Source organism: Bradysia coprophila, unplaced genomic scaffold (genome assembly GCF_014529535.1).
Source record: "Bradysia coprophila strain Holo2 unplaced genomic scaffold, BU_Bcop_v1 contig_396, whole genome shotgun sequence".
Taxonomy (NCBI): domain Eukaryota; kingdom Metazoa; phylum Arthropoda; class Insecta; order Diptera; family Sciaridae; genus Bradysia; species Bradysia coprophila.
In genome coordinates, this window is record NW_023503653.1 from 232818 (window position 1) to 250099 (window position 17282).

Here is a 17282-nt window from a genome sequence, read left to right on the forward strand (position 1 = left end):
TCCCAAAAATAGGCCTTGTCGGTTGCGAATCTACAAAATTCCATGAATTCGATACTTCCTCTTTTGCTCCAAAAATGGATACCACCATAGCACCAGTGCGTTGATACCAGCCGTATTTGTGAATGTAAACACCCAGTAGTTATACACATTTGTACATATCAGGTATGGGCCTGATTCTTCAGAATCGGTCGCTTTATCTTGAACGCATTCATTATTCATAGGTAAAAAAGTAATGATGAAAATGAATGCGTTTGAATGCTTTTTTAAAATCGTAACTTCCTCAGTGGGGATGTTAGACCCGTTAGACCATATCTGGGAGTTTGTATTCATTTGTAAAGTTTGAACGGTTTCAACGATGCCGTTTTTATGTTGAATTTCCCGACGTGTGCGTTTGAAGACCAAAATGGTAGAAACATCGGAGCAAAGATCATTTCACTTTCTAATTTATTCAAAATCAACCTATTTTTTGTGATCCGCGATTCCTGCATCGACTCGCCTCGATCAGATATTTTACTCGTAATTTCTGTATGTTAAGTGAATGAATTAATACAAACTTTTCAATTTCTGTGTTTTCATAATGTACACTTTGGAAACTAAAGCTCAATTGAAAGTTCTAAACCTCACGATTATTTTAAGCCCAAATGGCCCAAATTGAAAATATTTTAGTTCTTACCTTTCGAAAGAAATCGATTTTACACCGTGAAATTTCCCCTGCGAAACAATTGCCACAAAATGAAACTCTCTTTATTTTATTTTTCTAATTTTGAATACGCTTTTTAAAGTTGCAGAGGCTCGCAGCTTTATAACGATAGCTTACACACCATATTTGAGTATAGGAAGGCGGAAAAAAATCCTACTACTGAAAATTTTCGATTTTCAGTACATTGGATCATTTCTTTCATAGCAAGTAGTGTCACCTTCATAACGTGCAAATCACGAATACGGTCTACATTATCTCTGAAAATCGGCCTCGGCGAACTTTGACCACCGACCAAAAGGAAGTTTATTAAATTCTTAAACTCTTTTGTGAAATGTCAAGTTAATAAAAATGATTTTAACAAAATTTTATTAAACTGTCAACTGTGTGCTCGCCTTCGTGGGTTCTGTTTCAGGCTTTTCATTTGCTGCTGCATCTGCAAATAAAATTGAACGATGCCTATGTGGTTGTAGGAGCCAAGTGGAGTTTTCATAGAGTGTTTAGTTCCGCGCACCCAAGTGGGGCCTACATTACAATTACGTTTGTATTGTCGTTTCGGTGCTATTGAAACATAGTAGTTTCGTTTAACATCATGAGAAGGTTTTTCTTCCTCACTTTGTATGTGTGGTATGTTCGGAGTGATGTGACTATCACTGGCTTACGTTATAGATTTGAAAAAAATGTGGCGGGGAATTCACGCCGTAGGTGCGGTCGAAATTCAAAATCTTTCTCCCGCAAGTCTTTCTAACGCAGCGTCATTTTCATACAAGGAAGCGTTGAAATGTATTTTTCGGTTCACTTTTTCATCGATTCGTTCACTTGAAATTCAAATTTTAGGCGCACTTACGGCGTGAATTCGGCACACGGAGTAAAAATTGACAAATTTTGAAGTCGCTTCTTCTCCTTTTTACAAAATGTGTTAACAAGAAAATACATCGGAATTGAGTTTTAAAAAATGTGTCTGTATTCACGCCGTGTGCCAGATTACCCTTCGCCAAAAAAAGTCTGATTTGGCAAATTTTGACACTGTCTTCGACAAAAAAAAAAACATTTTCCCGAAAAAGTTTCACTTACGCCAATTTTTGAAAAGAATTCTAATTATAAAACGCTCTCATCCGCTGTCAAAAATATTCAAGCATATGCGTATCGCATAGGCTGTAGTAATTGTTATTTATGCAACAAATCTTATACATTTTTTTACTTGAATATCAGAACTTAATAAAATTAAAAAAAAAAAATTGTCTCATACATAGAGTTACACTCAAGAGGTGGCATGGTGGCACTGATGCTAATCGGCACCCAAAAATTTCATGAGCAACCAGACATGTTTAAAAATGACAGCGCCACCATGTCATCTCTCGAGTGTACCTCTATGGTCTCATATGTACCTATTGTGTGCGCGTATATTTTGCATTTACACGTTTGTCATACTTTTTGAATGACTGGAGATCTTGTCAATCTTGGCTTCATTCCAGGTTGATAATTCGATTCCAGAACTCACTTCTGGCTCGTGCTGGAGAACTATCATTAAACTATAACGACTAAAAACTAATTTTGCTGTCACTTGTATTCTCGTTCAACCCAAGGTTCTGAAAGAACAGGTTAATGAATGTCGAAAATGTTGTGAAGGTTGATTTCAGCAAAGTTCTGAAAGAACAGGTTAAGACAACCGCGAAGGCGGGTGTAACATTTTTCATTCAACAGTTTTTCAAATAAAAGAAATATTTAAAAACTTCCAAAATTTTGCTATGCAATCGCACTGCCAGTGGTCAATTTTGTGATCGATATACTCTTGTGCGAAAAATAACTAAATCAGTAAAATGTGCAATGGAAAGCTGATGATTATGTCCCGAAATTAAATAAAAAATTTGAAATGAATCATTTTGTAGCGTTTTTGAAGTGTCATGGCCTCTATGGAAGTGTCAAAATAATTTCAATAATGAAATGTAAATAAAAACAAATTCAGCATTTAGAAAACTGTGGCACTAAATCTACAACTGTTGACCAAACTTCTATTGGAGATATTTTGTTAATGTGAGTGATAAAACGGGTGATTACGTTATTGTTCATAGGTTTTAATTAATAAAAAAAAATGGGTGGTGCATGTGAAAAACAAAAATTCTCACGTTTCTAATTCAGTTATAATTAAAATGTGGAACTTTGCTTTCTTTTCTATTTTTTTCACGTATTAGTACAGTTAGCCCGATCTGGTCGTTGTTATACGGTGCGGATTAGCATTTGTGTGGAGTATGGAGTTAAAAGTTTGGGTTGAAGGAATCCAGCGAATTGTTTGCGGTGTGACGGAAAAAACCACTTGTCAGGTAAGTGTCTAGAAGTGACTTTACGAGCAAAATTGTTAGTTGAAAATGGTTTTGCGCTAGGATGTTGTGTTTGCGTTGTGTCATGCAACTGGGAAGATTGGTCGTTTTACATTGATTGAACGGTGGCGCAGTAACGAGCGTTTATTGGCTCCGAACGAGAATCCACTAAAGGTAGAACGTATATTGTCTACATGAGACATTTCAATAAACAACCATATTTCCATTAAGATCCTGATGAAATGGGGCGAATTCTCAAGTGATGTGCAGTTTATCTTACAAAGATCAGAACAACAAAAAACCGATACCAAACAAGCATCGCAAAATTGTAAAACCGAAGACGTTCCGTCGCCAGCAACAACGTCCACTGCCATTTCAATTCAACCGCTCGGAACCGAACGCAATAAAGAAAACCGTAAAAGTTTCGGATCACACGACGGCCGACCACCAGAAAATGTTGGTGTAGTAAAGGGAATTCCACAAGCGTTTCCTACATTACATCAGTACCAACCACCGACGTCACCCATTAACCCGACAACATCTAATGAAAATCCAAACAGCAGCACTAACAACTCCACCGCCATAACACCAAAACCAAATGAATTCAATTCGGCCCATGTTCGCAATTCACTGGACCGAAAAACTAATCTGTTCCGGGATGCCAGTAGCAACGAGAGTCTGATGGACGTTTACGGTACGCGTAGCAATCATGAAACATACAAAATTAATCCGTTGATCTCGTCAAATGGAGCTTTGATACCGCCGCCATATAGAGATCCACCACCACCACGCGTTAGCCCATTGCACCAAAAGAGTGATAGTTTAAGTAAAATGTTTGAGTATAAGGTAAGACTTCTGGAGGAAGACTGTTGTATTGCTCACCAAAAAAACACAATCATTTTAATTGAACCAAACAAATTGCAGGATAATGTAAATATGAACACATTTGTCAGCGTCAAAGATTTGAACGATTCGAGTGAAACTATTTTCCAGAATTCACAGTACCGCGATCTGATACAACTAATCAAATATCAGCGAGAAAAAATCAGTTCACAACAGGCGGATCTAACAAAGGTATTGTCTCTTGTTGCTTTCCAATTTAGATTCGGTCTAAATGTATCCTTCTAAAACAGTATGATGCAGAAATCGTTTTCTTGGAAAGTAAGGAGCGTGATCAACTGCAACAAATCGATGCCATCACCCGTGAAATCAGCAAAACCGATCAACTTTTCCGTCAGGGTCAAGAACACCTGCAATCCCTTCAATATGTTGAAGAAGAAAATGAGCTCGTGCGACAGCAAGAGAAAACACTCAAGTCAGAAATCACGCTATGCCGCTCAAAATTGGCCAACTGTCAAACCGAATTGCTGCAATGCAAAAACAAAATTCGGCTCATCATGGACGACATTCAAATTGAGCAACGTACGCTTCTAGCTACCCGTCAATTCGACAATAGTCAGAATTCGGAGCGAAATTTTTTGACCGAAGTGGAGCGATTGCAAGCGGAAATCGATCATGCCATTTATAATTCGGACGCGTCCAATCAAACCATGGACAATTTGAAGCAGGAGGTGGCCATCATTGAATGTGCTATTGCCGAAAAAAAGAAACAGGCCGAACATTTGGTCAATGAGATGAAGGAAATAAATTTGAAGAGTTTGGCCGTTCTGCCGTCGGAAGAGATTCGTCATTTATTGGAGGGATCCAATCGACCAGGTAGTACACGAAGAATTATTGGCTCGCCCAGGCAATTGGAAACGGCTGTACCGACAAGTAAAAATCCACATGGTGTTTGGGTGTAGAGTTAGTGTGGTGCTAGAGAATAGATTGCCACAATCGTCGTATGCGGCTTCACATCCGAAAAGATCTCTCCGTTTTCATTACGTTTAACTTAACTTTGGGTCACGCCTTTCATAACATGCGCTCCATTGTTTAAATACAGTCGCTATTGTTTGAACGCATCAGGCAACCGAAAAACGGAGAGATTTTGTGAGTGTGAATCGCCTTATAACATGTAGCTCCAACTAACAGATTCCACTTTGAATTCATTGTTGATTGTTGTTGTTGTTTTTTTTTTTCAAACAAGAGTTTTATCAAGAAGAGAGAATAAGCATTTATTTATACCAGAACGGAGAGCACAGAAAATTATTATTTTAGAGAGAACCACTGACCACAATTTTATTATTCATGTATTCATGTAGAGAATAAGACTTTTATCACACCAAAATTCAATTGGTTTTGCAATACAAATTTTGTTGTTCGTTTAGAACGGTCTTCATTTTTAGCGACTTATTTTTTCTTAGTAAATTATTTAGAAAACGTGTGAAACAAAGTGAAACTTACTGAAAACCATTCAAATCGAAACGAACTAATGACCTGTATGCACTTAAATTTCTCGAAATTTATTTGTATGAATTCACAGACACGTAATTCCTCGAGCATGGAAGACGGCACCTTGATTCCTTGATGCACCTTGTGAAAATAGGGTTTTCCGAACCACTCTTTAAACATTTTCTCTCATTCTTTCATCCATTACAATTCATATAAAAGACAAGACTTCTTCTAATCTACGGAAGTATGCAATTGAATAAGTCACGTTATGCGTGCCGGACTAATATCTGCAAAACAACGCACTGACAAAAATATTTCGAATCTGAAGAAACAACTTTCCACTTCCTTTTGGGGTGGGTCAGTAGAGATAAAAATGTCAATTATTTTTCGATGTCGGCCCGATTTCCGTGGGTTTTTCATTCATTGAAGTGTGTTTGGATTTATGCATTTTATGGCCTTTATTTCGAGATTGGAGTCATCTGCACAGCCTTTGAGAGCAGTGCAATAAGAATCGAACATGAAAACTAGTCATACGAGATTTTCGAAATTGATAACTATAAAGAAATGAAATCTTTGGACCTTCCTGAATTCAGAACTGCAAATATTTGTTCTTGAAACATTTTCGTTTTTATGCTGTATCAGTTCAAAACTTCTTCCGTACAAATTGTTTGAAGTTTCCGAAAATTTGTTCCGAAGCTCTCGAAGCTTATTCGAATTAACTGGCATTGTTTGAATCTAGTATTGTGGAATAATTCCAAGCTCATATTGACCATAAAAATACTGGAATTTTTCATGCGCGCGTTCTGTTTTGCCTTATTTTCTTCCCTCAATCATGAGAAAATTGTGTTTTCTTGACTTGCAGCATTTTCTCTCCCGATGGGAAAAAATAGAACTTTTCTTATTCGAACTCTCACTTTGTTTATGTTTTCGAAAATGGTATGACGAATCGATTGATTCGATTCGTGGAGAAAAACGGCAAAGCGTAGCATGCACACATGAAAAATGTTCTATTCACCTCTGAGAGAAATGGGAAATTCCAACTTGAGCGAAATTACGACCCTCGCTTCACTCTGACCGCAAACATCGTTCTTGTTGGAACTTCCTATTTTCTCCCTTCAGTACTATTAAACTCAAGGAGAAAGTTTTTTACTTTTTTAATTTGTGGTGTACTATTTTGGTGTGTCTTTACTTAGTTTACGGCGTGACCAATAAAAGTAATGATGAGATTTTGTTGTCACTTTAATCACACATAAATATGAGAATATTTAAATAAATATGCAAAATGCAAAGAACTGCCTTTTAATAAAACGATTTTAAAATTCAAGCAAAATATTGGTATACAAGTTTGCGTCCATGGACCGAGCATTGTAAGGTGATTTATTTTTGTCTGTTTCACGTAGCCGCCGGAGGACCATGCTGATTGAAACATTGCGAATGTTTCTCGTATCCCCAAAAAATACTACCAGACCCAAGACTTGCCCAGAAGTATAAGGACAAAAGAGAGGTAGGATCTAATCCCCCAAAAACCTTTAACAGGTGACGCAGTTTCAACAGTTTATCTTCCGAAACACCTGATATCCCCCAAAAACCTTTACGAATAGGTGACACAGTTCCGGAAGGTGAACTTCCAAAACACTTGATATCGGTTTTCTTAACGCATTCTGCGGCTAAACGCAAGAAATTTCAAACAAAAAATTTTAAAAGTGAAGAATTTAAATAACAAAATTTAAATAGTCAAATTCTAAAATTTAAAGGAGATTTGGTTTGGGCCTTTGCTAAAAATCCCGATACTTTTACATGCAAATTGTAACAGTTTCTTGTGAATAATTAAGATGGCGCGCTGGTCGCATGTTGACAAACGTTGGTAATTCTGCTAACTTTACCAATACTTTTTACAATTGAAAAAAAAATAAGCAAAATTTTGATGTATGATAGAATATGAAAACGCTGCAAATAATTTTCGACATCCAAATAAAATACAAAATTTTTTAGGAGAAAACCTAATTTGTTGTTTTTTTTGTTCTTATATGGGAAATATATGCAATTTTATTTCATTAAATACTCATTTCGTGAAGTTTTTACGATATAGTGACTAATAAAATAAAAAGTTTTATGAATTAAGCTTTATTTTGGTGTATGTATCAACAGAAGTGTGGCATACATCGGCATACATACGTTAACAAACCCACGCAAATAATTTTGATTAACTTTCGTATGGCGGAATTCATCAACTTTCATACAAGCTCGTGAAATTGAAGTTGAATTTTATCCGGCTGTTTAACGTCGAATGAAGCGTGTGATAGCTCGTTGAACTCGTATGGACGAGTAGATTGATATGTACGTAATTGTGTTTTGATTCTGATAGAAATGGAAAATTTGAAAAGTTCGCCTATATATAGATTTTACGAAAATCGAAAATTTGACGAAATTCGAAAATTTGACGAAATTTGACGAAATTCGAAAATTTGACGAAATTCAGAAAATTGCCGACTTTGCCAGACTTTGCCGAAGAAAGTAACTCTCTATCTGTCACCATTCAAGAAATACCTCTAAAAACATAATTGACCCACCCATTTCCAACTTTCGACATTTTTCACATATGCCCCTCTGTTCTACTCGTAAAACTCTGAGACTTTGCCGAAGAAAGTAATTCTCTATCTCTCATAACCAAAAAAAATATTAGTCCTTTCATCCTACGCTCGAGTAGCTCAAAATTTGGTCACTCTAATCACTCTAGCTCAAACGAATCTGCCCCGATTTTTTAAATTATTTTTTTGTTCGAGTCGTGTTACGAATACCTTTCATTTGATGGGTCGCACGCCTCTGTAGGTTTCAATACAGCTAAGCTACAGCCGAAAACGCGTTCCCGACCCTCGAAAACCACACTCAGAAACTACTTCGAGGCCAATAAAACAAAATTCTGGTTTTTCCTGGGGTAATGGCGTATCACATTTTCATTTTTATGCCCACCCTGAGGTTACTGCAAAATTTCATGGAGATTGGCTGACTAGTTTCCGAGATCGACCGTCGATAGAAAGATAGTCAGATAGAAACATACAGAGTAAGTTGAAAGATTTTGATTGTTTGGAAAACGTTAATTTGGTGCATTTTCTATCAAAATGACCAACTTCAAAACGATGTATATCCGGCAATTTTAAAGTTACATAGTCGAGTGATAGCTCGTTTTGCTCGTATTTGAAGCGCGAATAAGATAGAATAGGATTTGTGGTGATACAGGCCAAAAGAAAGAAACTTAAATTCTCGCCTATATATAGTTGTCGCGTCTCAAAAAAATTTCTTCGTTTTTTTTTCTAAGTTAGACTGCGTCAAGTCCTCCGCTACCGCTCCGGACATGATGACTAGTTCCTCCCGGATTTTGCTTTGGGGTGTTTTTTTAGGGGAGTTAAACTGCGTCACGCCTTCGCTACCGCTCCAGCTGTTATGTCAGCACTTTGGGTTTAAATGGGTCTATCGGAAAGCTAAAATCAAATAGTCGAATTCCAAAGAAGGATTGGAAGATGGCAGGACGACCTGGATTAGGTACGACATGAAAGTGTAACCTGAAATGTTATTACTGGCACTCTTTTGAGGGGCAGTTACTTGTTAAATAAAAACCCACTCATCTCTGGGATCGAACGCGGGCCCTCGCACACATCAGCTCATAACAATTCGTATGAGCTTATTAATCGTCGTTATTATATGAAAGTATTATACGAGGATGCCTTCAGGTCAGGTCAGGTCAGATCAATGAGCTTCAGGTTCAAATTTGACTTAACCGACCCACTCTGGTCCAATGACAATAGGTGCATAAAAAATGGGAAACATGTGTACGAGCCATTTTTTCTCTAAAGTCGATAAGGTATGCATTTATTATGATCGTACAGAAAAATGCGTTTTTTCCACACTGACACGAATTCAGTATTTTAAGTAGTACGACATTAGGGAAAATTTCCGGTTCAGTTTTGTTCCGGTAAGGACTCTGATTCCATAGACACGGTCAGGTTATTTCCAAATGTGACTGGCAGTAAATATCTTAAAAGTTCATATATACCATGCCAGAAATCTCACAGTTGAAAGGAATGTCTTATAATTCAATCGTTTGAGTATGAACAGTTGGAGACAGTAAAATTTCAACATGAATTTGCTTCAGCTGTGTCAGCTGATTGACACAAACAACAAAACTTTTTAAACGTCTTTGTACGGTTGAAGCTGATACACGCACGCGCGTAAAATGGTATAAACAGTTTTGTTTGTATGTGTGTATCAGCTGAAAAACAGCTGAAGCAAATTCATGCTGAAATTTCACTGCCGCTGACTGTGATAGTGTTGTTGTAAAATTTAAGACCAGATGTAAGTGTAAGAAATGTTAAAATAACTTCAATCAGTTATAATATATTAACGGAAGAAACAAATCGCGCGACACTGATCGTAATCCTTTAGCTTTCCAATCATCGATATATTATTACGTACCTGCGGGAAAATTTGCTTACTCACGAGGGGGAAGTTTATATCGAGAGCCGAAGGCGAGTATGGAAAATCTTATATATTTAGGGATATTGAATTATTTTTTCAGTTTATCAATATTGGTATATCTGAGTCTATTTTTGAGGATACCAATAGTTATTTATCACATCGAGTGTAAATTTCATCGAGTGCACAGCCTTTGGGCTCGTGTCATAATTACACATCTAGAGCCTAATAAAGTACTTTGCACCGAGATTCATACAACATTTTATGCAACAGAGGCATCTAAAGCTCGCAATTTTCGAACATTATGATGCTGAGTTTCATAGTAGTTATTTATGACATCGAATGTGAAGTACTTTATTAGGCTCTAGATGTGTAATTATGACACGAGGCAACAGGCCGTGTGACATAATACACATCGTGAGCCTAATAAAGTACTTCACACCGAGATTCATACAACGTTTTATGCCACAGAGGCATCTAAAGTTGGCAAATTTTGCATATTATGATGCTGAGTGGCATACATTTTTTTAACAATATCGATGTAGTGTTTTGCGTATTTCAGGCTGCCGTGATTTCCAAATCATTTTTCGACGATGTCAAAATAATTTATGAAACCTCTCAGGTCAGGTTTCAGGTTGACCTAAATTTTTCATACAAATTTTCAGGTCAACCTGTCAGGTTTCAGGTCAGGTCAGTTTTCAGGTAAAATCGGGTCAGGTCAAAGTTGATTGAATCAGGCTCAGGTCGAAACAGGTTCAGGTATTTTCTGAGCCTTAAATGCACATCAAACGATCGACTCGTTCGGCTTTCTATCGCGTATTTTCGGTTTCGTTTTCTCATTCTTCTTCCATACATTTAAGTTTAACCTTGAACGATGTGTAGAAATGCTTTGTGTTTGTTTTTGTTGTTTGTGTATTTCATGGTGTGGTAAGAGTAAAATTGTGTGCATCACAGGTTTGAAACCACTCAATCACAGTATGTGTGTGAACTCGTGGTTTCAAACCAAGTGATGCGCCCTTTTCTCGAGTTTCCCGCCTGCATCAAAATTCTGATTTTAGTCCCTGTTTTTCGACATGTAAAACTGTTATTATATTACATTTGTGCATTTTGTAAGTATAATGTTGTCAGACGATTGTGCATGAATCAATCAATTTTCTTTGGTATATGAACTTAGAATATATCCGTCTATATAACTGGAACAGTACTAATATAAAGGACTTTGGTTTTAGTTCGATTTAAGTATATGAATATCGCACGACAATCGACTTCCCTTAAGCCATTAGCGTTATTAACCTTTCTTTGCATATTTGACCAAAAATGTTAGATCAATTTGCTTAACGGAGAGATCATTTGGCAGTTAGATGCCTCTAGCCAAGTGCTCTCGTTTTTCGTAGTACCAATGTCATATCTGGTGCGTGCGGCCGTTTTGTATAACTCGTTACGAGAGAAATAATGCTAAACAAGATTTTGGAGTGTTCAACTGTTTATTTATATTATGAAATGCATAACAAATAAATTATTTCAATTTCAATTTTGCATCGATCCCCTGCACCGAATAGTCGATTCATCAACTCAGAAGCAAACTGCTGTCATTCGTATAAAATAAAATGTATGCAGCACTACTCTGTATGCCCGACGGATCCAGTTGAGTTACTTTCTTGTCATCAAATTTAAACCATCTAAAAGCGTAAAATGTTTAGAGAGAGGAAAAAATAATATTCCAGAAAAATCCATTCGACTCACTTTTGAAGTACTCTGCTCTTGCAAAAAGCAGTATAATGACCCGCCGTCAACGTCCCATAATGATTTGACACGCCATACAAATTGTACAACTGTTTGGTTTGATTAATAGCCTTGGCCGACGGAGCTATATGCTTGGACATATTCAATCCAACCAATGGGAACGAAATGTTTATTTGCTTCTTCGAACTGTTCACTAATCTACCACAATCGTTCAAATCGACTTGAAATCTGAAAATGTTAGAATTTCGTCAGTTAAGGTTCCAGACAGAGAAAACTGCTGCAGAACAGTTTTGACAACCTTTTAAAGTGAATGACGAGAATTTTCGGCAATTTTGAAATGTCCAGCTTCTTAATCGCTCTTCGTTTGTCTTTACATCTTGGACATTCCCAATCGTCAATATATTCACCGTAAAAGAAATTGTCCAAACATTTGTCGATGTCAGTGGACGTAACTTCTCTGGATACGGATGGCACTTGAAGACTGAGATCCGAAAAACAATCATATGTTGCACTTTCACATTTACATTCGACACATTTCAGGGTGCTCTTAAACTGTCCGTAGAATAGTCGAAAAATTGCACTCTCCTTATTTTTCACAAACGTGAGCCACGCTTTATCGGCAGCAGTTAAACTGCCTCGTGGTATTTCCTGTGGAAAGAAAAAATTTCTATTTCAAATTTTACCAAAATCGCTCGACGGGGACTATTTTTGGGAAAACGTTCCCTAAGCTCGTCCCTAAGTTAAACCAGAATTTTCAAATATTTTTTCCAAATTTTCCGAAAAATGTTTTTTTGGGAAAATGAGGATAAATATGGGAAAACATTTTCCCAAAAAATAGTCGCTGACTTATAATCAGGACGTGTGTCAGTCAAGACGCGCTGTGGCTTCTTGATCATACTCCTTCTCATCGTTCTTCATTTATTTCCTAACATAGTTGAAGAAAGGAATGACCCAATCAAGTCGTGTCCGGTTATTTTACAATCATTTGTTTTCTTCAATCAATAGTCAATGTCAGTCAGTCAATGTTTTAAAACCCGTCACAACTGAACTAGAACTCCACATTTCCTCGACAGAGTCTAATGTTAATCAAATTATTTTATGGTCCACATACCGGACTCAACGTCTCCAAATCCAAGTGCATCCAGTCGATTAGTATACGTAAAAATTCATGAGAATCCTGATGATCGGGTCCCGAAAACATTGCATGATAATGGCCAACTGTATTTCGAAAATCAATGCTTCCAATGTGCGCATACTGTTTGCACCAAATTTCTTTAAATAAGGCAGCCAATTCCTCTACGATACGACCATGCGTTTCGCTGGCACTGTAAATGTATACATGCGAATTTATGTTATGCTTTATTCATCCTAGACATATATATAAATATCATTCTGCGACGATAAAGTAAGGAATGAATATTCCCAAGTGAATGACGCTATGTGTAAAATCATTATTTACCGATTTATGTGTAGCTTGTATCGGTCGCTGAGAAAATATTCAGCCAAATCGGTTGTGTTGCTTAGGCACTGTACGATATTGTTCATATAGCAATTGTTATATAGGTTGACAAGTCCAGTTAGCCCGGGACCCTGAAATGATGAAGTGTTAATGAGATAACACATTCGGGAATAGAAAAGTTGAGAAGTAGAACATACTCATTCTCTATTAGAACAACGATTAAATGTTTAACTGGACCGAGAATATTCGAATTAAAAAATAAATTTGTCGTCAGATTAGAGTGGGACAAGGAGCATCAGACTTTTGTTGTTACAGAAACAGAATTTGTACTTGACTTTACGACAAATAATAATCCGATTAATGTTTTGTGTTGACCGAGAGAATTCCTATTAATATACAACGAAATCACTTACAACGTACAACAAAAATCGTAATGAAGGAACATGGTAAATGCTATCACGAGTGAGTATACTATACATGAGTGAGTGTAAAACATGATCAAGGGTGGTGGCCGAGAATGCGAACAGTTACCTTCCGAAATCCAAACACAAAACGATATCTTGGTCGACGAATTTTCATTTGGTATCCAGCAATGACGACCATTGCGTTGCAGACTCAACGGTAGTTTTTTTTTTGTAGTACACCACGTGTTAATTAGTTGAAACGGCATACCATTCGAAAGCCAATTTCGTTTTTTTTTCGTTTCTTCACAAACATAATTTGTCGATGAGCTTTACCAATGCACTGACGTTATACCAATCAAGTGCAAAACATGTTTCTCTTTGTATTGAAATGCTTAATCGGATTTGTAGCAGTTTATTTGTCAGCCAACACATTGCAGAGCAGACAATGTTTGGGGTCTACTTCCACAGACAATATCGTTTGGCACAATAAAATGGAAGGAAAAAGTAACTCAAATCGAAAATGATACCCTATACGTGACAAGTAGAACTTTTCATATGGTTTTGGGAGATTTATATGATTTTCTATGTAAATCGATGGATGAACACACAATGAGTGTGTTAAAATCAATTGAAATATAAATTGCTCCGGCTCCGGCGAATCTGCGACTCTCTCAGGCTTACAGTTCTCGATAAATCGCGGTCTCGATGTTGTGTTAATGAGTGGCACATCATGTGAAAGTTATAAAAATTTCAACAGACACAATACTCACCGAAGCGTGACCTTGTCCCGAGAAATTTCTAATAACGTTGTCATTGTCGGGAATGATGCGCTGCGGTTTGGCACCCCTATCAAATGCTGGAAGTTTCGGTTTTGTCAGCCGTGCCCTGGCCACCATCTATGGGGCGGCAGAATGGAACAAAAATGTTAGCCGTTCGCGTGAAAGTCGGACGTTCAATTTTACCTCCGATTCGCGTTGCTTTCTTTCGATGTCCTCCGCCTCTCGTTTACGCTTTATTCGCAGATCATTTTCCTTCGCCTCTTTTTCGGCTATTCGTTTTTCAATCTCTGCATTCATTGTGCTGTCCACAGAATTGCGGAATTGTTCATGGGCAGCCTGTTCCGCCTGAAGCTGTTCTTGCAGCCGATCATATTTTAATTTCAGTTGTTCTAATTCGTCCTGTTTGTCTTCCAGCTCGATTCGTTCATTGTTAATGTTCAGACGGGCCTCTTCCAACTTTGTTACATCTCCATCGTATTTTTGAATATTTTCGTTTTTCAATTCCATTATCTTGTCTAACAGGCTCTGACCATTATCGATTTGTTCATCCAACAGTTTTTCCCTTTTCTGTTGCAATTCCTCCGAGTACAGTTTTTCAGCCGCAGCTTTGCTGCTCCGATCGACTATTGGAACATCGTTCAACTGATGAAAAATTCTGAAATTTAAGGCAAAATCAACCAATTACATTTAGACAGCCAGTTGCAGGCATATACCGCTCGTCTCGCATAGGCACTTCATTAATATTTGAATATTCGATATCATCTAGGTTGATATCCATTTCTGATTCAAAATGTGTCCGCGGACGACGATTTCGGCTGTTCGTTGTTAGCGTTGGATAGAAATCCATGAAACCACCGTAGCCACCGTTTAAAATTAAAATTGGATTTTTGTAATGCACATCTGGATCCCAATGCAACAAGATGTTTTTCAGCGTCGAAATCGGAGCATTTAGATGGTCGGTTTCACTGTCCCAATCCATCAAAATTATGTCTTCCTTTATCGATCGATATGCCCACAGCGCTTTCGATTCAGTCGACAATTGACTCTGAATTGTGCCAGCTGATATGCTAGATATGATGCAGACGGGTCAGTTAGATTACTGTTTTTAATTTTTGGGACCTGTCGATGTTAATCACTTACCCATTTCTTATGATTTCCTCTGGAACGTTCACGCAATGAATATATTTCAATTTCGACTCGTTAAAATCATTTTCCGGGCGACAATCAATGATGAGAACATTGTTCTGTCCGTCTTCAATGATGCGGAACAGTTCTTTTGTCGAGACGAATCCACGACACGAATCATTTTGCGATAAGTCTGGTACTGGTATCGGTGATCGTGGTTTGTTGCTACTACCATTCTGTTGACTGTTAATTGCAGGTATCGTTTCTGTGGACGGCGTCTTTTTCGGATTATCCCTTTCGTTGAATCTGGAATTTAGATTAAGATTGAAAAGTTAGTTCAGTTAGAGGTAGTGTTTCAGCATGAATTTGCTTCAGCTGTTTTGCAGCTGATCCACACAAACAATCAAATACGTCTTTATACGGATTTGCCACTTCAACCGTATCTGTTTATATAAAAAGTTGTGATTGCATGGGTGGATCAGCTGAAAAACAGCTGAAGCAAATTCATGCTGAAATGTCGCTGCCTCTGACTGTAAGGAGACGTAGATGACCACAAACGACCATAGACCCCATATATTGATAAGCCCAAAGGCGAAACACAAAATTTTTACCGTGAAATCAAACTTCTTCGCAGAGCCTCAGCAGTATTCAATGCATTGCGAAGGCAATCGTTGCCACCAAACAATGCTGTTAATTCGGTTTGTTTGCTGCGAAAATCGGCTTTCTTTTGCAGCGATTTAATGATCGTGATGTATCGCATGTAAAATATGAAGGCTAATTCCTCATCACCACCACGATCAGCCTCCTGGGCTGCAACGTAAATTCCCTTGGCCGATCTGCATAGTCTGAATGGAGAGACGATTCGGTTGGACATACATTTTCGAATTTTTTCGATCAAACTCACTTTTTCGATTCAACATGGAAAAACTTTTCCGATACGTCGGCCTGATTCATGACATCGTCAAAGGAGTGATTGTAGAGCTCTTTCTTGATTGATGACATTGCTGATGGAAATTCCACTAAAAACGAGTATTTATTTTGCCTTGATAATAATTAATCAGAATGTTGGAGTGCATAGACAAATTCACTCATCATAAACTTTATCCATTGACAGATATGACAGTAGCGCGTAAAAGTGTGACAAGTTCACTCCTCTCGTGACAATTTTGACAGTTGTTTCACAAGGAGAGTGTGTATAATATGCATCAGTACCGGGGGTGTGCCGCGTTGGTGCACTTTGACAGTTTTAACTTTTTTAACTGAACGAAAATATTACGCGCTCTCCGGTATTATAATGCAAAACAAGTGAACATGTCCTTAAAAAAATAAAAAGAAACTCACAAATTCGACTTGTGTGTAACTGTAACATCGATGTGTACATCGCTCAGCGGATCAAGGACTTTACAGAACCCAGGTTCGGGTGAGTTAACTAAGACTATGTCGTTAATACATATATTTACGACATGTTGTAGGTATGAGTATCGATATGCAGTGAGTTGACCACAACTTGGTTTCCGTGTCTTTTTATAGATTTACATTAGCTTCAGTGTTTATATGCCCACGCATGGATCCCTGCTTACAGGTGAATTTAGTTTTGTTACGTTGATTCGATTCCATTCAAACTTAGCAGGTAAAACAACATTAGTCACAATAAAATGTGATGATAGCAACATTTAACCAGTAAATTCACCTGAAACTCGGGAAGTCGGGATCCGTATTTTCTCTGTTTTCGTTGAGGCTTTGACTGTAAACGGATATCAGTTAGGGCATACGCCTCACAAAAATTCTAAAATTACAAACATGGTCTTAGAATTTGTAGACATTTTTTCCAAAGTTCTGAAAGACACTTACGAATGCGGGTGAAACACAAATCTTGACAATTCAGACATGTATATAGCTTGAAAAGTCAACTTGAAAACAATTTTTTTTGTTAAGTTGAAATTGTCATATAAAATT

At 37.5% G+C, this 17282-nt stretch overlaps 2 protein-coding genes across 5 annotated transcripts; one reads left to right on the forward strand and one right to left on the reverse strand.

Annotated features, from left to right (window-relative positions):
- The first annotated feature begins 2590 nt into the window (after window positions 1-2590).
- LOC119082208 (ras association domain-containing protein 8) lies at window positions 2591-5242 on the forward strand. 3 transcript variants are annotated; one of them, XM_037191654.1, is made up of 6 exons: window positions 2601-2731; window positions 2890-3018; window positions 3079-3189; window positions 3247-3861; window positions 3940-4089; window positions 4149-5242. In XM_037191654.1, the coding sequence occupies exons 2-6, from the start codon at window positions 2947-2949 to the stop codon at window positions 4815-4817; spliced, it is 1617 nt and encodes a 538-aa protein (XP_037047549.1). In that variant the 5' UTR covers window positions 2601-2731; window positions 2890-2946; the 3' UTR covers window positions 4818-5242. The 3 variants fall into 3 exon arrangements, with proteins under 3 accessions (XP_037047548.1, XP_037047549.1, XP_037047550.1); XM_037191655.1 differs by having other exon boundaries at window positions 2895-3018; XM_037191653.1 differs by having other exon boundaries at window positions 2591-3018.
- A 6039-nt stretch (window positions 5243-11281) lies between these two features.
- On the reverse strand, window positions 11282-16562 carry LOC119082206 (ubiquitin carboxyl-terminal hydrolase 8). 2 transcript variants are annotated; one of them, XM_037191644.1, is made up of 12 exons: window positions 16477-16562; window positions 16231-16413; window positions 15944-16171; window positions 15342-15638; window positions 14915-15268; window positions 14385-14856; window positions 14193-14318; window positions 13019-13149; window positions 12671-12884; window positions 11858-12207; window positions 11560-11787; window positions 11282-11495 (listed from the first exon to the last, which is right to left on the reverse strand). In XM_037191644.1, the coding sequence occupies exons 2-12, from the start codon at window positions 16326-16328 to the stop codon at window positions 11384-11386; spliced, it is 2610 nt and encodes an 869-aa protein (XP_037047539.1). In that variant the 5' UTR covers window positions 16329-16413; window positions 16477-16562; the 3' UTR covers window positions 11282-11383. The 2 variants fall into 2 exon arrangements, with proteins under 2 accessions (XP_037047539.1, XP_037047540.1); XM_037191645.1 differs by having other exon boundaries at window positions 15342-15632; window positions 15938-16171.
- Window positions 16563-17282: the final 720 nt, after the last annotated feature.